We start from the raw sequence: 24,045 nt of genomic DNA, 5'->3' as shown, positions 1-24,045 counted from the left end.
GGGGGGGGGGGGAGCCGCGGCTCCCACGGCTCCCCCCTGGATACGTCCCTGTGCAGAACACGCAAATGAATTTCTGTAACCTTCCAAATCCATACATGCCAACATTTGAGTAATAAAAATCAGAACAAAATAAGATGTTTCTCCATAGATTTTTAGTATTTTAGCGTTACGCGCCAACCGAGGGCCGAAGAAGGCCGAGCGTGGGCATGGGAGTGTCCTGCTATCACATCAATTGAACCCATGACCCTGGGATTAAAAGGAAGCATTTTAACTACTAAACTATTTTACATCTGCCATGTGAAATATCCTGAGTTGAATGACTTTATACATTCTTCCAGCTTCCTCTCACCATTTCATTACGTATTTCTCGGTTTGCTTCTCCACACCTATACATATATCTGTGTAACAGCAGACAGCAAATACAACTTTAAAATAGCACAATAATGTTCAAGCTAAGCCTCGCCTTATATGGTATTGAGCTTCAAAATGATTGTGATATTTTAAAGATATACGTACGTACATACGTATACCGTATTTATTCGAATACACGCTCCAGGGAGTTTATTGTTGAGAAGGGGTTTTGAGGGGAAGTTAATTCGAAGGAGGCGTTATTCTAGGTAGATGTTTATAAATATTTTTTTGGTGTAAAATGGATACGTACACTCAAATAAACGCCACTTAATATCACTGCAGAAGTGGAGCTACAACACATTACCGTCAAAATGTATGTAACTGTGTGATCATAAAAAGATTATTGATCCTAACCAGGTTAGAAAAAAAATGTAAATCTACTGGAGAAGAACATTTAATAGAACGCGTTAATATTATGTTGCTTCCATTAGTTTCGTCTAATCATTTAAGGGGCGTTTAGAGTGGAGGAAAAATATCCGAGGGAGGCGTTTATTCGGCTCTAAATTAGGCGTCTATTAGGAAGGGATGTGGGGGGGGGGGAGTTTTTTTTTCAAAGCGGGGCGTTTATTTCAATAAATACGGTAATATATATAAAAATGTATTAAAGTATCAAATTGACAAAGACAATGGTATAATATTTTAAGCGGCATCAATTAAGATGAATATTTAATGAGTACAGTATATTGTTCTGATAATAAAAATCTGTTATTAGAAATGGTACAAACAAGTCGTGATATTGGTAGTCTATGCGCAACCTCCTTGCCAGGATAAGCTACTCACAAACACCCAAAAAGAAACCACGTAGTAGACAATGGTTAGACAATTTTAATACAGTCATTATTATTAACGTTAATTATATTATTGTTAATTTTAATTCAGTTACTATTTGTATGTTTATTAAAAAATGAAAATTAAATCTAAGGGCATGATTGTCACAAGATGGACCTCTTCACACAGACAGGTCTAATATTTTCGAGGGGTATTCCACAGACGAAACATAGATAATAACTGTCTGGACTCGTATTGTAAACCGCCCTCCCCCGACAAAATGGTATACACCTTGAATGAAGTGTAATTTTCACTTAACGATAAAACATGTTCATCAAATATCAAATAGAATGAACGCTGTTATAAGGTTTCAATTTAAAAATTGTAATTAATAATTCACGTTAAAAACATTTTGATATAATCAATATGCGAAATTTAAAATATAATCAATACCGGTATTTTGAGAAGAAAATTAATAATACTCTATATAGAAAAAAAAGCTAGAAAACAAAATGAATACAACTAAGGTAACCCTGATATCAAAGAAACTTGCCAACAAGTGGAGACAACATACTAACTAAATTATGGATTCAAATATAACTATAATATGGATAAAATACAATATTTTTTTAAATGAAATTTCGAGTATTATGCAATAAAATACAATACTTTCTATGAAACTTGGGAGTTTCACCAGTAGTTAAATACGAACGTTTCTATGAAGTTTTTCTGGATTAAGACAACACCTGTTAGGCCTAAAGCTGCTTGCAGTAAAATAAATTTTTATGAAATTATGCGGATAAAAAGTTTATGAATTCTTGATATCTACATTTCGATAGAAACCTGATTCAATTATTATCCCAATTTTGTAGGAAGTTTTCTGCAGTAACTATTAAGTTTTTGAGTTATAAAAAATGATACTATCTTATAAATAATTGAAACAATCATAATGAATATCGTTGTAAGAAAGTTGTGAGTAAAGTACATTCAATGATTTATATCGGAATTGGAGTTACGTGATTTATTTCAGCAAATAATGTCAGAAAAAGGAAACATCATTGTCTTCGAAAAGTCGCATCAATATGTTACCATCTTTAAATAAAAGTTAAAAAAAACCAAAAAACATGTGTGTATATATGTAGATTTCGTCACAACGCATGATTCCAGTCGATACTGCAATAACAATGTATGTGTTCTCTAACTGAATGATTCAGCAAAATTATGTACATGGAATTGATATGTGTGACTGAATCTAATGACCAAGAAACTTGCCTATGCGTGACAAAAATCGGACGTGAAAGCCAATCTCATTCTCGTTTTCAAAGATACCTGTCATGTTTAGTCATGTTGTGTCTAAAAGGACACGTATAACAAATATCACAATACTAGCTCGTAAAATAAATCATTATACAGAACATGTTGAACGACTCTGGAAGCAGACTCGGTGTCTAGTTTGAGCCATATTTCTATATTGGATTTAAGTCATACTATTAAACTGTTATTGGCATATATTACTATGGTTGTTGGCTATATTACTAACCTTTGACATCAGTAGAATAGCCAATCACCAGGTATATTCATGGTACGTCATTTAAGAGGCATTCGTTATTTTGTTATCAAAATGTTAAAATTTACCTACATTGGCAGGATATTTCTAATTCTCTTTGACTGGACAGGAATCCTGACAGGACAAAATGTTCACCTCTTTCCTCATTTCCTGTTATATTTAACATAGTTTATCAACAATAATTACAATAAAATGTTGACCTGTTGTATAATAGACATACACAACGCCCATTATTTCAGCACCATCTATATACTGCCGGGATATTTCTATTTTCTATTTATTGGATAAGTTTCCCAGGCAGCTCTAAAGTACTCATTAATACTGGACTCAATTCTAATAAGTATGTCTTGCAGGATATATTTAAAGTAATTTAATTTTATCAATAATAATAATTACAATCTTTTTAACTGTTGCATGATAGAAGTATACAGCACATACTTGCTTCCAGCACCGCCGATTCAATGAATGTTTACACAGTATACATACTTTAACCTCTATGGTTTATTATCACTTTACATTATTATGTGCAAATTTTGATTCTACAAATGCTAAAAGGATAATAATAGTACAAATTTTCTCGTAAATCTACATGATTTTTCGTGATTAACAATGCACTTTTAAACTAGGTTCTAGCAAATTGGAAAGACGATTCAGTATTTGGAACTGGAGACATAATTAACAATAAAATAGATGGACTGGTTAAGGAAATTGTCCTGATGAATAATATATTTTAAAATAGAAAGTGCACTAATCAACAGTCCTTATTAATGTCCTTTTAGAATTTGGTTTCAAAATGATCTGAATTTCGTGTTTCTAATGGTTTTGGAGGCGGAGGCGGTGACACAAGTGGCTTCTTAATTGATTGCGTTCTTGCTCTGGGTGGAGGAGATGTTGGAGACATCGGTAACTCCGTCGATGTATCTAGTTGAGGGCATGTGTCTGGTTCACTTTCAACAATATTTTCCACACTGAGTCTACCATCACGTGATGAATGGTTACTAACGTTCGGTGACAACGAATGATCGCTGTGTTGCCTGGTCAGTGTTGAGGTCGGAGAGGACAATGACGTGCCGATTGCTGGTGCTTTTGGTGCTTTTCTTTTGCTTGGTCTTTTCGCTGGTACAGGCCTTGTCCTGCAGAAATGCATTAAAAATCAAAGGAACAAACAATTATTCAGTAGTCATAAACCTAATATGTAGAATATCAAGTAATAATTGAATTGAATTCAAGAAATCAGAATACTTCTTTTACAAATTTATAGATGTTTGTCTAATACAAAAATATATATAAATATACATATATAACTATAAAATAATAAAATGTACGTACATATTTATAGCTAGCAGTGCTCACGGCAACAACAATATCAACAACATTAACAATACTAATAATTATAATAATCATTTTTTACATTAAATCTAATTCAAAATCCAGAGCTAACTTGGACAAGAGTATATTAAACTTTTAATACGAATTAACTAACTTTGAAAATAATATATAATAAATAAAAACAAATTAAAAATTATTTCATTGTATAATTTGCCAAAAAAAGATTTTCTAGTTGGATTAACTGTGAGCTATATACTAGATGTGCTCGTTAAAGAATTCGTTCTAATGAATAATACATGTTTTCATGTTTTTTCTTTTTTTCAATCTACGCAATTGAGAAATTCTGAGATATTACACAGATGCAAGCTTACGCTTATATGAAAAGTAAGATAACGAAACAGATTAGAAACACGAAAATTAACTAAATCTCCAAGTGGTATTCGGAGCTAATTGGAATAAGGAACTCATTTGCTTTGGAGAGAATAATAGCATAGGCTAGACACAAGTTCACCATTTAGGAAAGTATGAATAAGCTACATGTCCGCTGAGATGAATAAACGAGAGACTAAAAGAGTTGTTGAAAAGACAAACAACGTCAAGTAACCTGGAAATTACTGTATTCTCCTAAAGTATCTCACTAAAACCTTGGGACAACAAATAAATGGTTTTGCTCAGATATGGAAGTTTAATTTAATTAACTAAGGAAAGCAGACAAAAGAGTATTATCTCAGTTCACAAGTATTTGGAGTTTGAATAACTTAGTCATCTTTTGACTTCTCCAAAATATATTCTCTTAAAATTACAAAATGTTTAAGAATGTGGAGTGGAAGCAAACGTACTGTAGAACTCAACCACTTGCATACAAATATAAAGTGATAACTATTTCTAATTGCTAAAAATGTTTCAAAAAGTTTTCATAATGATAAATTAAATAAATGGGAAATTGTTTGTGTTCTAATAAAATGTGTTCTGTTCTAATAAAATGTGTTCTGTTCAATTATATTTTAAGTTTGAAGAGTGAGTCTCTGATATTAGTTTATATGCTCCAAAAACAATGAAGATGAAAAATCCGCAATGGAAAATGAATAGTGAAAAGTTTTCTTTTGCATACATTGCCCATCATGACACAAAGTTCACTGCAATTATTGCTACGAAAAAGACACATGCATATTTAAAAAAATTGATTTCAAAGCATGCGCAAAACTTTAAGCCATGCAAGTTAGTAAAAAGCAAGCAACCAATGTTTAAGTAGCATCCAAACATGCTCAAAAGGTCATTGCAAACATTCCCCTTTTCAAGTAGATCAACTACAGTGTACACTACAGGCTTTCACATGGTTAATACTTACTATGTTTACCACTGGTATAGCTTCTAACTATACATCAAACCAACATTATTTTGTACTTTTTATTACGCCTCTGTTTTTTCCAGGTTAAACACTGAATCTAATTAGCATACAGGTGCAATTGTTTCAACATATTTTTAAGCAATTGTGGTAAGAAAAATGCAGTGCTAGGTTAACTATGCTTCTTGCAGAACATCTTTTTAATAAATACCAAGACTGTTTTTCTAGCATTACTACTATTAAAGAGTAGACAGTTCTTCTAATTTTAGTTTACCAGAATCTATAGATATGTTATACTTTGCTAAAAAAAGTGCAAGTTGTGAATTTCCAGAAACTGAAATTAAAATTTAACTGTTTAGTTCACCTACACTCATCAAAACACAAACATTAATTTCTGAACTATTTTACATATTTAAGAAGGATTTTCTGAAAATTGTACTTTCTTAATTTACATGTGTATTCCATTTGTAAAAGAATTACAAATATGTGATATTTAAATCTTAAGTAAGAATATTATTCCAAATTGTTGCTTAATATGAGAAAGTATAAAGTGTCGAGTTAATACTGAAATATTTGTACACATTGATGGAGCAGATTTAAGCACACCTTAAGCAAATAATAATAAGCCATGTTCACATTTGGACATTGGGTCAAATAACCTGAACTAGTTTCACAGACCAGGACTATGTCAGCAGGACAGTCTTTTTTAATCTGAGTGTGAATTGAGGTTAAGATTTAGCTGGTTAATTTACCTTCCATCATAGTAAAAATCTTACCCAATGAGACCACCTTTTGGATCTGAAAATTTGAGGTGGTCTTGGAGGTTCGGTCTTCAATTAGAGGGCTAGCTTTGTGAAAATTGTTGTTTGGTTCTTTTAAAAAGTGGTCTAGAATTAGAGGGGTCTCAGAATTAGATGGGTTAAGATTTGGAGGGCGCACTGTTGACTACCATGTACAATTTTGTATTCCTTTTTAATCCGAGTGTGAACAGTGGTCAGATTTAGCTATGGTTAATTTACCTTCTGCCTCAGTTCCAATGCGAACATGGCTGATGTCTATACCTAAAGCATATATACAGTATTAGGTTTTGGTACATGAGCTTCGACACAGTAGTATTTTGTGGAGAAATGAAATGATACAGAAAAAAAAGAACCCATTCTCTTTTCTTCAACTTAAGTTTACTATACATTCCCACTACGTACCAAAATACTTTAAATCTATCAATATGAAATACACTCATTCTGAAATATCAAATACAAGTCATGAATATTTAATACATGAATATTTAATGTAATGAATATTAATGAGTTCCTGGCATACATTAACATACAGATTCAGGAATAACTACAAACAGCTAAACTTTATTATATAACATTCTATAATATAGATCTGTGATAGTCTATTTATAATCATATATATTAGAAATTGATAGAAAACTAAAATAAATGTTATAGGATAGTGCAAAATAAATATCTAAACAAAATAATGATCAGATATAAACATAGTAAGAGAATATAATTAACATAAGTTTTGAATATTTATGAAGAAAGAAAGGAAAGTCAGGATACCTTGTGGCTAGAAGAGTTTACAGTGAATGTTTATTTGGGCTTAGTGGGCTTAGCAGCATCTCGCTCAAAGGTGGAAGGTTTAGGGCCTCTACCTGGAGCCAGCGGGGCTCGGCGCTTTTGTCGTGGACTAAATAATGAAAAAAATATCACATCAGTACATAAAAGAACAATATCATTAATATACAATATTGGAGAGAATGGGTCAGGTTGAAAACAGAAATCTTCAATGGCACATGCACAACAATGGACATTAGGATGATTGTAAGTAAATAATTTCCATGCATGCACTGTGGACTTTGATGCCAGTTTTCAATCTTATCTTAATAATAAGTCTGTAGATAAAGTTGAGTATTGCTCAGCACAACAAACATGTGGGGGTCAGTCTTACGTGATAACTAGTACCTGGATCAGTAGTGGCATCAGCTGTAGTCATGGAGAAAGGGCAATACCCATTTAGACGACGACGATAATGACGACGACGACGACGACGACGATAATAATAATAATTATTATTATTATTATTATTATGATCATCCTTAACAGCTTATTTGTGACCACATTTGTATACAGTAGCTGGCATATATAAGTGATTTTGGAATTGGTAAATTACAATTAATACATTTTGTGTAAATGTAGAATGGGACAGTTGAATTCACACCGACATTTAACCACATTTTAAAAAATTAAAATATTACTGTAGTGTGAATGAACCTTAAGCTTTACTACAAATGTATACGCTAAAGTACACAACATTTCTATTACTTAACTGCTGCTTTTCCAAATCATATTTAAATTAGGTTTTCCATAACCACATAAATCCTTGAGCATAACAACACCACCTTTAATTAAATGCACTATATTTTCTAAAGGCCAAATAAAAAAAGAAACATGTTTCTCACTGTTTTTTTTCCTTTAAAAAAAGAAAAAATTTCCTTTAAAAAAAAAAAAAAAAAAAAAAAAGAGGATGCGTCTGGATATTTTCACACAAAGATGGACAAATATAGTAAAATATTTACATCATGGCAAGACCCAATGCATACTTATCACTATTGGATGTGTGAAATTTGAAAAAAAAAAAGGCGCATTAAAAGAAATAGAGGAGATGAGAAACAAATTGTCTTTATTATTTGGCCTTATAATTATGAACATGAAGTGTTACAATATCAACACATACACAAACCATCCATGCACCATTATCAAAATACACAAACAAATACAAGTACAAATGAAATGTGACAACAATCAAATTATTATAGAAACTGATTAACACAGCTATAGCTATGGGTCGATAATAAAGACATGATGGTTATGTAATGATGTGACTGCAAGCATGGTTCGGCAAACGAGCATGTGTCTTAAGTGTGGATTCTTTTAACAGTAGAATTAACTGGTTTTTTTGCTTTAATATGTATATGAGGAAGGAGTATACAGTATACACGCTTTTCATTATCAGTATCAACCTTTATTATGGTGGTCTTAAATGGAGATTTCTTTCTTTTAGGAAAAGAGAAATTTCGCCTTTGATTTTGTTTTGCTACTTTTTGTCCCTAACCTTGAGAAAATCAAAATAGTTCAGATCTTAGACCTGACCTCAGAACACACCATTAAGTACATACTAGTGAAAATGCCCCTACTGTTTAAAGTAAAGTCAAATTGATTTAATTTATCTTATCAAATTTGTTTAACTGCAGAGGAGGCTACTTAAAACATGCAGATAAAATGAATTTGCCCGATTTCCGGAAGTCTCTTTGCGCCCCTGCTATCTGCTTGTATTTCACAAGAAAACTAATAAATATTCTAAATCTGAAATGTAACAGAAGAGAAATATGACTTCAACCTTCACTGGATTTCGAACCTGAAATCTTTTGCTTATGTCATAAAGGCTATAATAATAATAATGACCCACAATTACATGATTTGAGTACTTGGCAAATTCACCTGAATGAAATGTCAAACACAGCAGGTAAAAGTCAATGTTTATGTAATACATGCAGCATGTCTTTGATGAAGATATCAATAGCAGATCCAGAAATTCGAAATAGAGGGCGCCCAGCGAGGGAGTTTCACAGATGGAGGATCTAGACCACCACAGCTGAGTTAAGAACATTTATTATGGCACCTGTAGATGACCTGTAATGGCACTCACAGATCTTAATTTGATTATAATTTTCCTTTTTTCTCCATTTTTTAAATACTTTTGAATATTTCAGGTCGGCCTGGGCCGGCTAACCCCCTACCAATCTTTGAATCTGCCACTGGACATATATATGACCAACATACAAAAATATTGCAAATTGGTAATGGTATCTGGAAATGAAACACAATGTCCTGAAATTCATTTACATATTTTCTTGCGTTTCTGTTGACTGTCCCGCTGTGGAAACCTCTGCTTGATATCTATCATAGACTAAATTTGTTATTTATATAATTGCAAAGGATTAAATATTATTTTCCTTCAAAAATGGAATCTGGAAAAAAAACCTTTTAAAATGTTAATTAAAAAATTCAATTTTGCATTTACCTGTAAAAGGATAAAAATTAATAAAAGTTGTCAATTTCTAATGACCAGATTTTGTTAATTTACTTTTAACCATCCTTTTGGTTACCAGCAAATATAAGAATACCTAGGCAAATACTATAGGAATTATATTAATTTTTGCACCTATTATTTGACATTCTTTCAATTTTCTAAAATTATATTTAAATTGAAAGTTAATACCTTAATTAAATATGTACAGCATAAGTATTGCAATTATTGAATTTTATTTTTCACATTTTATAGCTCGCCTCCAAGAGAAATAAAGAATTATGGCGTTGCAGAGCCATCATAACACAACATTGAATATTTATCAACATGCATTGTATAGGCATTTGCAATGTATTTCTCATAAAGTATTCATGGCATTTCATGGTAAGTGTTTCTGATGCTACTCCATAAACACAAAATAATTTGTTAAAAATATATTATGAAAACAGCAACATAGAAGGAAACAGAATGATAAATTGCACTTACTTATATTGTTTTTTTTTTTTTTGCAAAAACTCACTTGTAGGTACTTTATTCTATAAAAACTTTAGTGTTTAAAATGAGCTTTAAGTTGAAATTTTATAGGAGTTATGACAAATCAACACAGCAAAAAGCATAAGTAAAATCACACTCTTAGAAATGATAAACAATTTAAAATATATATAATTTTTTTTAAAGGTAGGATTAGCTTAGTAGGCTTAAAAACATGCAGTTGAAAATGAGGTTTTTTGGCTTCCTTGTTATTAAACATTTTAGATTCATTCATTAAAACCTGAAATTTGGGTTTTGATGTGAAAAGAGAATATGGTTTCGTGGGAGAAATCAATATTGTAAATATTATCTAAAGTTCACACATCATTGTGCTGAATTTGTGTATGAGCATAGTCAGTATAGAATTTGTATATAAGCGGGGTCAGTATAACAGCTCTTAGTTGCTATAGAGAGGTGTTCTGTAGTCACAATTTTCCCAGAACCACAGGGGCTGAAGTAAACAGAGCTGTGTAAGTGACCCACACTCTTCTGAAAGATGCACTGTGTTCCTTTAAGTGCACACAAGTCAGATACGTCTCCAGTTTTTTGTTTCATCTTTATACATGACTACATTTATCAACTGAATTATGAACAAGGAGGGTCTCAAATTAGCACCAATGTTAACGTTATAGATTGCATTAATATATCACATTTGGTAGGACTGCATGAAATGAATAGTTGTAACATCCAAGTGAAGAAAACATCACAGCAATTCATTGTAGTCAAATGCAACATGGTAATAAATTTGTGTTGTAATAATATTGTTTGTAGAAACTGATTGTTATTGAGTTTGCTAATATGTTTTTGTATTAAGTTGCTCTTTCATATATTTACTCTTCAAAGGAAAACGTCATACATTATGACAAACAAAACAAAAATTTTGTTCAAACATCAAAAGCTATCTATCTAGCTGTAAAGGAATTTATTATAGTGTTTGTTAAAATATAAAACTAGATCAAAGATTTTTATTGTTCTGGACCAAAAATGAATCAATGCTGACATTTGTAATTGAATTTAGTCACAAACTGTTCACCCCTCATTCATGCTTCCACAATGTTAAGCCATTTTGTATTTTCAACATCTTTGTCTATAATAATTTGAAATTCAAACCATCTAAGAAGATATATGGAATGAATGTGAACTAATTGTGAACCTACACTTTGTGTAATATGTGCTACTACAGAGTTTGCATGCCTTGACCTTTTACATTGGCATGTGTATTTGACCTCGTTTGACCTTATCACAGAAAGTAAATCCCCCAAACAGCTAAAAAATATAATTTGAGATTGGCAGATGTATCGTGGTGTTATTACAGCACTGACTTTAAGCCATTTTAGCATAAATATAAAATTTTTCAAAATAAGTTACAATTTTTAGTTCATGCTAAAATATAACCATTGAACCAATTTCCAGTGTGTGCATTTACAAAATATAAAAATACTTGAATTAAGCATTTATAACTAAGAAAATTTTATTAATAAGCACTCATTAAAAGATAAATTTAAAGAGAGGGAGATTAAAAGATCCCAGAATAAACTGAAAAATTAAAGACCATAAAACAGAATTTAAAAATTTATATAAAAGATTTACCAAAAGTTTCCAAATCTCACCAACACAATCATCATAAACTGATTACTTACCTTTCTGTAGGTGCATGTGTGTCGTTAAGAAGAGGGGTTGTAACAGTTGAAGTGGGGGTCTGGACAACCTCTTTAGGTGATTGGGACTGCTGTGGAGTGACTTTAGTCTGTGCAGGTGAGTGGCCAGCATCTGTTTGATCAGCTACCGGCGTGGTCCTTTCCATTGAATTTCGTTTATTTGGACATGCATCAGATACCTCAAATTCAATTTCTGCAAAAAAATTCAATTCAATTAAATATTATTATAACAAATGGCAGCTGAAGTTGATTTGCATAATATTTACATAGAAATACATTCATTAAAACACAATTAAATTTGAGTAAACCAGACCTCTGCAAGGGCCAAGCTTCCTATGCAGCAATTTTGGTAAATATTACAATCTTGGTAATAATGTAAATAGAAATAAGGAAACAAACGAAATGGATATAGGACGTTTCTTTACAGACAACTCATTATATATAATATTTTATAAATACATAATTCAGGTAGAAATATTGGGGACTTTGTATTGTCCTCTAAGCTAATTGTATAATCTATACCAAACGGCAGCTGAAGTTGATTTTCATAATATTTACATAGAAATACATTCATTAAAACACAATATATTTCAATAAACCAGACCTCTGATAGGGTCAAGTTTCCTATGCAGCAATTTTGGTAAAATATTACAATCTTGGTAATGACGTAAATAGAAATAAGGAAATAAACGAAATGGATATAAGACATTTTTTTACAGACAACTCAATATATATATATTTTATAAATACATAATTCAAGTAGAAATGTTAGGGACTTTGTATTTTCCTCTAATCTAAAGCGATAGTCATTAAATTTTTGCCTGAGAGGTCAGGCAATTGGATCTGCTTTTTATCAAAATAGACATTCAATAATCCACTGTACTATTCTTGGATGGAGGGGCAATAAATTTCTTGCATATTACTTAATATTTATGCAATGTTTTCAAGCAATAGGGCACAACTACATGTATGCAATAATTTATAACCAACAGGTGTTTGGAAATTCTAAGTTTGCTTGTTTACAAACTTTTGATGAATTTGATGACATCAGCGTCACAGGCGCACATGCATGGAAGATTACAAAGGTTCTTATTGCTTTACAGCACATGAACCAAAAAGCTGGATTGTATACAAGAAAGAGGTAAAAGACAAATACTGTAGTTAAAATTGTAGTACGGAGTATAATATGAATAACGTATACCTTCTGGGAAGAACCAATCTGCATAAGTAATATAGGATTCAACAATTTGAGAAGCCATTGCAGTTGATGTTACAGAAACTAGCCACCGTGTGTGCTGTCTCTTATACACATCTAGATGTGTATAAGAGACAGAGTTTACATCTGACAGGTTTCGTTACGGACACCAAGATGCGTGATCAAGTCAAACCTGTCCAACAACAAAAATTCAACAGAAGTAAGCAACTTACCCTCGTTCTTTTTCCGACCACAGTATGTTGGGAGCAATGACCAGAGCTAGGTTTGACGTACTCATTTTATTCACTTCACTGTGCTCAGAAACTTTCTTTAGAAACTTTATCAAATACCTGGAAAATCAAGCAAATCATTTAAATAGATTTGAAAACATACATAGCTACATGGGGAGTGTTCTACTATATAAATGTTGCATAGATAGTAGAAGAATAGATAGTAGAAGAGCTCACGTTGACTCAAATTCACAGTTTAGGGGTGCAAGTTAAAAAAAGCCACTTCTGGGAGATATGGTTCTTAACAACATCCACATCTAACTATATTTTGCAGCTCATGGTGACCCCATTACTAGCTGACTTCCGGGAGACAATTGATAATTCAAAAGTAATACATGCAAATATAATGAATTTGCAGGAGATGGGTTAGTTTCCAGGAGGTTTTGCATTTTGGGAGAGTATGGGAGGCTGTCTTGATTTCTGGGGGGCTACTGAGATTTTTTGGGAGAATTGCGACCCCCTCCACAGTTGCTTGCCAGTTGCTCACAAGTTGCTGGCTAATTCCAAAAGGCCAGTTGATGTCAGTTGAGATGAGTTACATTGACTCGCAAGAGCGACATAAACTACATATTCCTATTGTCATCACTCTTGCTTTCTGGAATCATAGCATACATACACCTGCCTCGTAAGCGCTCTACAAATTATAATTTAAATTATGATTAAACCTTCTTTGATTGGCCAAATTAATGAATGGCTTTTCCATAATTATATGCCTCTTTTAAGTTTGTTTTTTCTTGCTTGCCCCAAGACAAGGCTTGACAGCCACTTCTTTCTAGGTAAAGGGGTTACTTTTATATTTTTTTACTATAATATATGCCATGAAATGGCTACATGATGGTTCATGATGGCTACCCATAACCTGCTATATTTTTAACATACCTAAAATTCTTATTATTGTAGCTTGGTAGTTTATTTGCTACTGTCCATAAAGATTGCAGTCTTCTGTCAGAATCTGATATACTGGAAAAATAAAAACATTGTAATGATTGTTTGTCTTAAACAACAAAACCATAATGTGGTAAGTAAAGAAAACACATCACCAAAGAATTAAAATTACAGCATTGTCCAAACAGATAATTGAGTGACAATCTGAATAACAAAATACAGCACAAAAGTGTCCATTATCTGTTATTTGCTCTCTACTTTCATTAAAAAAAAAACAAAAAAACAATGCAAATTTATTATTAGTTGTATTTACTAGATTTAATTACAATGTTTCTTCAGCCAATGGTAAACAAAAAATATGAATGCATATTGGAATATTACTAGCTCACTATGTCAGCAAGAGTTGGGCATAAAAATAGGTCGGAGGGTCAAAGTGAAGTTTTGAATTAATACTGAGGGGTGCACATTTGACATTACCAGAAACCTGCATGTACTGCTCCTAATACCACTCTATGCTCAATTTCAATATTACTTTTTACATATTATCCGCACTGGGCCATAAAAACAGGGAGTTTTCTAGCCAAAAATGGTAGATGGGCCGCACATATAGGGTTGTAGCGGGCCGCAAAAAATATTGTCGGGCCACATGTGGCCTGTGGGCTGCGCTTTGCCCACCTGTGCCTTAGATTATGTGAAGCTATTACTCCTTAGATGATGTAAAGTGGTTCCTCCATTGATTATGTAAAATGGATGATAAAGCAGTTGTGGCTTAGACTCCCAAGTTTGAGGGTTGGGTTCTAATCCCTCGCTGTGAAGTTGCTAGTGTCGTTGGTCAAGGCACTTTTTGTCTCTCTCTTTGTCGCTCACTTTGTCTCTCTCTACACCAGAATATAAATGGGTACCTGGTAGGATGTTTTACTAGTACACGTGCAGCTTAGCTCAGGCGGCTACACTGGTGGTAGCCACCGTGTGTGCGCTGAATCGTGGAGATTGCTAGGTCCCCGGTTTAATTCCTTCCTTGTGTTTCAGCTGGAGGGCAGAAATACAAGTTACGATAACGCACCGTATTTTGGATGGGACATTTAAGCCGTTGGTACCGTGTACAATATGGCCCATGTGCATGTTAAAGAACGCAGTACACTCTTCGGAAAAGAGTAGGGGATTGTTTCCCGGTGTACTGCTCAATTCACCACCAGAAGTCCCCAACTGGAAACAAATCTTCGAACTTAGTGGGTTATCTTTGGAAGTGATTCACACCGAAATACTCATACTCCTATGTATACTCCCCAGGGAGCAGATATGGTTGCACTTTGTGCTGGTTTGCTGGTGTATGCTATTCAGTGACCAGGGGAAATAACGCTCACCGCCGTTGATCATCGATTGGAATTGGCGCTATATCAATCTTGAGCATTATTATTATTACCTATTATTATTAAATAAAAACAATTATTATATAAAAATTCTCACCTCCCTGCCTGCAGGAATTCATCATATAATTCGTTGGTCAGCAATGGCTCTGGAAGCTCACGAAGATACATTTTCAAAATTCCTGATTTTTATAAACAAAAAATAAAATTAATATAATAATATAGCTTCCTAATTTGGTATTAGATATTCTGCACACACACACACACACACACACACACACACACATTTGAATTCAAGGCTGGTAGTGTGGAAAACACTCTTCTAACCACTACACCAAACTGTTTTCATATATATCACTTTGAAATTAATGGTCATATGTCTGTTTACACTTTACCAGCAAGCCCACACAGACGTCCATACGGCAGACAGTTATACTTAAGTAGTTTTTTGATCATTGTGTTTTGACCCCTGACCCTTCAAAATTCAGTCACTTTAGATCTTTAGTAAAGGAACATCGTGGCCAAGTTTGACAAATTTCTGATAAAAGCTATTTAAAAAAAAAAAAATCGTTTTTTGTTGATTGTGACCTTGACATTTAACCCTTACCCTTCAACATTCAAATACTTGGAGATCTTTGGTCATGGAACATTGTGACAAAGTTTGTGATTAAAAAACTATGGGCTGTAGACAAATAAATAAAAAAAGTTTTTTGTTGATTGTGACCTTGACCTTTGACCCTTCAAACTTTAATCAGTTCTAGATCTTACGTAAAGGAACATAAATATTAAAATACGTACCAGCAACCGCATGTAAATCAGTTTCATATTCGGCCATATCAATTTCAACCCAGGAATCAAACATTGCCTTCAAGAAAATGAGAAAAAGAACTGTTAATGTTAAAAATGTTAAACAGTCCCACAGATCCACCCCCTTACCTCTCACTAAAAAATAAGTAGAATCATATAAGGCTTGTTTCCTCGGCTGTTTGCTATCAGATAGGTAACACCGATGATCTTCAGTTACGTGTCTACACGCTAAAAAAATTATTATTAAAAAATTTGCACATTGCTGCTTGTTTTGAAATCCTTCGTCAGAAAAGTTTAAAAATGCATGTAATTGATAAAAACATAATTAAAAAAAAATAATAATTTGGTATTCACGCTGCTTATCAACACTGACTTCCAGCGATGACTCGCACAGGTTAAAAGACAACTAATTGATGATCTATGTTAACACCACTGCGATGCAGAAGTTACTGCATAGATAATCGCGGTTACTGATCCGTTATGCAGAGTTACTAGCTCTGTTTACACGGCCACTTAACACCTATATCAACGAATAAACGCGATCATCACGGTGATCTGCCGTGTAAACAATTCTATAATGATGCTTACTTTTAACTTTTTAACTTTTGACTGACTGCCCGCCAGACGGAAAAGTCCTTCTTCCTCCAGACCAAATGTGACAAGTGTGATGACACATGCCTCAATAACCAACGCTATCTCCCGCTCCGTAATCTTAAGATGATCCTCTAGCGGGCAACCGAATATCGGCTGTAAAGCGTCATGCTCCAGAATCTCCTTCATGGCAGGAATCATTCGTTCTAATTTTGTAAGGGCGTTTCTATGGTACTGAGCTTGAGCTTCGACAAACTAGAAAGATTCAAGATTCAAATTTAATCGTCATATACGTTATAATTACAGCAAACTTGTTTTTTTTTTGGAGCAAGAAACAGCATAAACATATAAAAACATACAAATACAACAATATGATACATACTGCACACAAAAAATTATATAAGAATATAAAATAAAGAGGTAAAATAATAAGATGCATGAATTTTGGCAGTCACTAATTTAACCGTAAAAGATACAATAAATAATGTAAAGATGTTTGAAGTGACATGTCGACAAGGACGCGAAGCCCTGCCCACAAAGTCACAAAAACCATAGACAATGGTGGCTAGACTTACCGAGTTAGCAAAGATTTTCTTTGCTATCAACCTTCTTTAAGAAAGAGAATTCAGGGTAGGCGGTATGCGAATGAATCATATATTCATAGTGTTTATCTATTTCATGGAACATGGCGGGGAAATTGTTGTAAAAGCCTCTGTATTTCACTCCCAAAGGAAGAGGGAAAAGCCGCATTCAGTCACTGCTCGTGTAAATCTGGGTATCTATAACTAAGCATAGAAATCTAGGCCTAGGCTCACTTATGTCTCGTGTACCAGCTGTCTAAGGGAATTAAAATGTCCGAGAAAAAGTTTTTGATCACGTGACTAAATGACGCTCGCTGATTAGTCGGTTTATCTGTCAATCAAATCTTGTGGAGATGTTAATTCGATTGGATTTCTTTGGTGCGATACACACCAAGGATAACCCACAAGAGTCTTAAGACTTAATTCCAGTGAAAGCCTTCTGCTGGTACATTGGGTAGTACACAGGGAGACATTCCCCTACCCTTTTCTGAAAAGTGTATTGCATTGTTTAACATGCACATGGGCCATTTTGCACATAGAACAACGGCTTAAACATCTCATTAGAAAAACGGTGTGCTTTTGAAACTTGCAATTCAGCCCTTCAGCTGAAACACACGGAGAGCAGCGATGGGAACTGAACCGGCTGAAACGTCTCATCCGAAAGATAGTGCACCTTTTGAACTTGCATTTCAGCCCTGAAGCTGAATCACAAGGGGAACAACGATGGAATTGAACTGGGGACCAAGAGATCTTCACGGTTCAGCGCATACACAGTGGCTACACCCAGTTTAGCTGACTATGTTAAACTGCTCTCATCTTTCCAGATATATTAAATATTTTGTGACAAATACCTGTGATTTACCAATGAGTGTGATATTTCATCATCATGGGTAAGTCACAAATCACAGATATTTGACAGACAGTGAGGACATTCGTGTGAATCCCTAACCACAGGAGCTACACAGGTGTTAATGTAGCTTCCTTTAGCGAATAATCGCGTTTAGTGGATTCTAGTTGCTGTTATCAATTGACTGGAAAAGTCGTAGCAGGGTCATCACACGCAGTTTAACAGCATGACCTCTGTGGACAGAGCATTATGATGTAAAAAAATAACTTACGTCTATGAGTGTCCTTGCTAATTCTCCTTCTTTCGTTATCAGCGTCATCATCTCCATTGAAAGTTGGTCCTGTTAGAAACAACGAAACAGGTCCACTTTGATTAACAATATCATAAATATCATATTTATTTCATCGTTAAATACATTCAGAATACAAAGCCACCCTAACTGAATTACTGAAAATGAACTTAAAGAGGAAAAAGGAAGAAAAAAAAAATGAACTAAAGCCTTGAAGTGTACACGTAAGATAATGAGTCGGTTTGGCGCAGTAGGAACTGTCGGGGTTTCAATCACTCATTGTGCATTTTGCTTGTGCCCTTGAGTAAGGCAATTTTTCTCATTACAGTACTTCTCTCCACTCAGGAGTATAAGTGGGTATCTGGTGGGGTTGCTTGCTTCTGCACTAATTTCCAGCAGCAACACATAAAGCATGTAGACCCATTGACCAGGGAATAGAACTGTGCTTTATAACCTCAAGGAAGAGGCGCATTATAAATGCCGATACCAGTACCAGATAGCCTACCAATAAACAACTATTCATTTACACTTCAAATAGTACAACAACTAAAATGACTGCTAAAGAAGATACTCAGCAATAATAATAATCAGCAATAATAATAATACATTTTTCGACTCAAACTTTATTGTGTTGTAATAATTGAAAATAATGATTTTGATTTTATGAATGTACTGTAATAGGAATAAAATTTAATAAACAATGCAGTATCTCTGTTATGTATGTAAAACATTTGAATGTTTGTAAAAGAATTTGCAAACTAAGTTATGCTTTCAAAAGAACATGCATAGATACATAAAAAGAAATAAACGATTTGATCAAGAATGCCTTTATCTAAAAAGTCAATTTTAATATATTACATGTGTATATTAAAATAAAAAAAATATACAAATATAAGAATTTATAAAGGCCAAAAAAGTAGTACACCAAATCATTCAACATAAAACGTATTTTTAATGATGTCGTTCAAACATTTATCTTTCTAACACAGTAAGCAACTAGTTTCATCTTGTTTACAAAAGAGGCGATCACAAAAAGCAAAAAAATCAGAGTGCTCTCTAAGTCCAATTCTAAAAAAGAAAATTCCTTTAAATGACTTACCAATTTTATTGAAGAAAATTATAATCCATGAAAAATAAGCAGGTTTTAGAAAAGGATACCAAACATTAAATACAATTTTATCTTAAAATTATAATATCAGAATTTACTTGTTTTAATGATCCAAAACGAGTGTTTGATCTATTACAAATTCCAAATTACAAATTTTACAAATTTTAAATCAGGTGTCACTGAAAGAATGTTCGAAGGGACCATCTACGTTTAGACTGACCGCGCACGAAGCAAAATCTTGAGCCTGGCACTCACTGTGTTGTACGATGTCGTTCTTTGCAGAGGCGGATCCAGAGATGTCCAAAAGGGGGGGCCGAAAGGGGGCCGAAATTTGGGCCGATCGAGACAACAATGTCCTAGTGGGTCCGGGGGAATGCCCCCGTGAAATTTTTGTGTTCTAGACACCCGAAAATAACATTTGAGGCGTTGTGGGCTATCATTTTTTTCTTTTTCTTTCTTTTTACCTCCCAAAAGGGGGGGCCGGGGCCGGGCCGGCCCCCCCCTAAATCCTCCCCTGCTTCATACAACCGCATCGGCCAACAAGCAGTTAGTGCACGGCTTTACTACCTTAGAAACTACCACATATTTAAATCCAAGTGCGAACAGTTGTATGATATGACTAAAGCAGATTTTCTCGTCTTGGGCAAAATTAATCCAATCTGAACATGACATCAGGGGTGGCGCCGATGGAGAGTTGCCAAGAGTTGGGGAGAGCTGGCCTATCCCCCTGCCCGTCAGGCAAAACACACTCCATTGGGGAGAAGAAAAATTATATATACTTTTTACATATTTGTAGACTCTAAAATCGTTTAAATATGCCTTTGAAACCCCCTAAATTTTCATAGATTCCGGGGGGCTACACACTCTGGATAATTTTCAAGAGATTTTGAGCAACGCCCAACTACGCCCACTTGGTTCTCGTTAGGGAGTCGGCCCTCCTGTCAGAGATATCATACCCCCACACCTGCATGCCTTTAGTTAGCAGGGTTATTTATAATCATAAGAAAAATCATAATGTGACAGGATTTGAACCCAGGATTGTGAGAATGGAAGACAAGCATCTACTTATTGGCCGATCAACATGAAAATTTTGAATGATGTCAGACACAGAATATGCTACTGTTCTTACCCTTGTTTGGTTTACTTTGTGTTGCGATTCTTCTTGCTCTGTTTTCAGAGATTCTGTTTTACTTGCCATTTCAGCAAAATTTGTTTTTCCATACGTTGTGCCTCGGACAGCTTGATGGTACCTGAAAGAAGTATGGCAGTCCAAAATGGCATAAAATATTTAATTTTGTAACATATGCTTAAAAACAAAGAGAAATTAAAGTACAAATTGAATTGATCGTACGTGTTTTTCCATAAAATAAATCATCTTTCATCACAATTATCATTAGTTAACACCATTATCATCATCGACCCCATCGTTGTTATCACTGCCATCTATGGGATTATCATTATCATCCCCACCGTCATTATTACTATCATCATAATCACAGTGATAGTAATCATCACAATTATCATGTTTATCATTATAGTGTATTATAATCACGATTTTAATCATAATCACCTTCAAGTAATCAAAATTATAATGCTAGTCATCTATTAGTATCATTATCATTGTAATATCATCAACAACTTGATCACCATTTTTTAATAAAAGTACCAGTTTTTTTTTAGTAGCCAATTTTAAACAAAATACTTATATATAGCGCATGTTTGCGTAGTGCCTGTGTGTGCTTTACGTAAAATTATAAAACAAAAAACTTGTTGACTTTATAATAAAGGTGTAAGACAGTATAATACATACTCCAAGTATCGAAATGCACGCCATCGTGTAGGGATTTAATATTTCGACATTAATTATGTCATCATCAGAAATGAAAAATTATCCATATTTGCAAGCTAATATGCACAAGTACCAAAAGTGATTGACCAATCAAGGTGTGGTAGCAAAACATGTATTGTATTTAAAGTATTGTACTTTGGATAATGAATTTTTACGATTGTGGAAATATGTGGGACACACAAAGTTCACACAGCAAATACACATTCCAATACAGCAACCTAAACTCTGGAACAACTTTCTAGGTGATTTTTATATGAATTGCTCTCTCACAAAAAGATTACATTGGTATTGTTAATGGAGCCTCGTGGGACACATACACATAAATGTAAATGTGCTATTCAAAATAGAGAATGCTATAAACATTTGTCTCTCTACACTTAGGAGTATACTTTACAGGATTAATTGGTGTATTTTTTTTTTTTTAATACATTAATATGGCACCTGACACAAGAAGCCTTTAAAGCCAAGCTACAGAGGGAAACAATTTTTTGATACGTTGTACAGCTGATTTTTTTTTGCTAAGCCACAAAAAGCATCTTTGATGAAGGACTCGGGAGCGGTTATTGAGATACAGATTTTTGAATATTTAAAAACTGGGGGCAGAAGATGAAAAAAGGGTGTTTACGTTCCTGCTTCCGAGTTTTTCGTCAAATATGCATTTTGTGCCTTAGAAAAATCAGTTGTACAACACATAAACAATGGACCTTTCCGCTAAGCTCCGCCCCTTGGATATTGTTGCTAAGGTCTCACAAGACGAACATACGCGAACACATGCATTTATTGGACAACACGTGTGTTTGTAAGACGCGCGCGTATTTCTAGCGCTGTTCTGATTAGTCAGTTGTTAAGTTTAATTGACACTCCGGAAAGGTCTATTGTTTTCCCCTCCCGAGCCTGGCTTTAAAGTGCTTTAGCTTCCAGATCACTGGATTCATAGCTAATTGTGGATTGTCTCTATTCCTATTGGAGGTATGGCAGCATGCATCTGCACATAAACCACTTTACTCTCAAAAAACCACTTCAGAAATTATTTCATATTTTCTACGTTGGCCCCAAGCACATAAGCTCGACTTTAAGAATTAGCTGTCACCTGTTTAAATATGGTTTTTAGAAATTATTTAATAAATATTTAACACAAGTTAACAATACAACTATTCTAAATAGTATAATGACAATATAATAATAAAAATGAGTACTTTGACAACCAAAAATACTGTAGGTTTTATGCGCCTCTATTTTCTTTTTTTTTTTTTTTTTTTTTTTTTTTTTGGCATTTTGTTTTCAAGGTCCAGCCTAGAATAACTCACTACAACAAGAAGGTCTTGCAACAGTCACAGAGCACAGATAAACACTAGCAACAATGCAACTATGTAGAGTGAAATCCCTAGGCCTCTGGATTTACCTCAGTGGTAGTTGACAGGTTTTCAGAAATTTCCTTTCAAATTTTGTGAAAATGATGTACATACAAGCTCCTTTTCTTCTATATTTTAATGCTCTTTTTTTTATAATTGTACAAAAAAATTGTGTCCACTTTTTTCAATCTGCATGGTGTCACATTCCGGCCCATGTCCTGGTTTTTGTTTGTCTGCTTTTTTGTGTATTCTTTAGTGATTATTTATAAAAATTAAAAAAAAACAAATGCTGTTCAAATTCAAAATATGTAAATCATTTAAACAAAATTCAATAAAGGCATGCCTTCTATATCTTAATTACTGCAGACACGCACTTCAAATAAAAAATGTATATCCTAAAACTAATTAGCATAATGGCTGCCGCACACCAATCAGATCATCTTCCTTGATGATATTTGTATGAGTTAACGGCAGTCAAGCTCTCAAGGAGAGCAGATGAAAATGTTAAGTGTTTCCTGAAAAATATTGTAGATTTTTATGTTGGAATGTAGTATTATGTTGTTATTTATTTTCGAACTGGCAACTTTAAAAGGCTTAATCCATGTAGCAAAGTCAGCTTGTAGTTGCAGACTGTAGCTGTAGCCCTGCTAAGCCTAAAATATTTAGTACATGCATTTATTTGAAGTAAAAGTTGCAGTGATATATGTGATGATACAGCCTACTTCAGGGCATAGGCTGGTTTTGGCCTGAGTGGTGGGGGGGGGGGGGCAGGAAGAATGGTTGTATAAAAATTGACAATGGAACTAAATCCCTATTCCAATGTAAACTTAATGGTCATTCTTATTATTTTAACCCAATTAATTGATCCTTATTTACTGCACACACCCCCACCCAGCATATGCCCATGTACCTAAATAATGTAATGGTAATTCATTTATATAGCACCTTACACAATTAAAAATGGGTCAAACACAGTTTAAAGAAAGTGAAAGAATCGAAAGCTGAACCATAAATTAACTGAATTATTCATGAATTTTGTAACAGAGGTGATCAAAACATTAACATTTTTGATGACTGAATTTAAACTACAAAAATCCTTATATAAAATACCAACCAATTTATGTCTATGCAAACCAGAGCCTTGCAGGCGTCAACGTTCCTATGCATGATAAATGACTTA

The 24,045-nt window shown here is 33.8% G+C and overlaps 1 protein-coding gene across 4 annotated transcripts in view; it reads right to left on the bottom strand.

Moving 5' to 3' along the window:
• Positions 1 to 1,043: 1,043 nt before the first annotated feature.
• LOC117115359 (rho GTPase-activating protein 17-like) overlaps positions 1,044 to 24,045 on the bottom strand; it is a 42,560-nt gene continuing 19,558 nt past the window's right edge. The window contains exons 7-19 of one of the 4 annotated variants that reach the window (XR_004446542.1): positions 20,794 to 20,914; positions 18,539 to 18,607; positions 16,837 to 17,094; positions 16,240 to 16,306; positions 15,542 to 15,623; positions 14,069 to 14,149; positions 13,133 to 13,249; positions 12,906 to 12,985; positions 11,687 to 11,897; positions 9,332 to 9,385; positions 6,989 to 7,115; positions 6,623 to 6,661; positions 3,751 to 3,879 (exon numbers count right to left, since the gene is read on the bottom strand). Coding sequence is in view for 2 of the 4 variants with exons in the window: in XM_033259115.1 (XP_033115006.1) it covers positions 3,522 to 3,879; positions 11,687 to 11,897; positions 12,906 to 12,985; positions 13,133 to 13,249; positions 14,069 to 14,149; positions 15,542 to 15,623; positions 16,240 to 16,306; positions 16,837 to 17,094; positions 18,539 to 18,607; positions 20,794 to 20,914 (1,444 nt within the window). In the remaining 2 variants the exon portion in view is untranslated. Of the gene's footprint in view, positions 3,880 to 6,622; positions 6,662 to 6,988; positions 7,116 to 9,331; positions 9,386 to 11,686; positions 11,898 to 12,905; positions 12,986 to 13,132; positions 13,250 to 14,068; positions 14,150 to 15,541; positions 15,624 to 16,239; positions 16,307 to 16,836; positions 17,095 to 18,538; positions 18,608 to 20,793; positions 20,915 to 24,045 lie in introns of all 4 variants that reach the window. The other 3 variants (XM_033259116.1, XR_004446543.1, XM_033259115.1) reach the window with 3 other exon arrangements.

The sequence above is a fragment of the Anneissia japonica genome, unplaced genomic scaffold (assembly GCF_011630105.1).
Source record: "Anneissia japonica isolate Jap-2015-1 unplaced genomic scaffold, ASM1163010v1 scaffold288073_len612986_cov165, whole genome shotgun sequence".
NCBI classification, from domain to species: domain Eukaryota; kingdom Metazoa; phylum Echinodermata; class Crinoidea; order Comatulida; family Comatulidae; genus Anneissia; species Anneissia japonica.
This window is presented reverse-complemented; position numbering and strand designations above follow the sequence as displayed.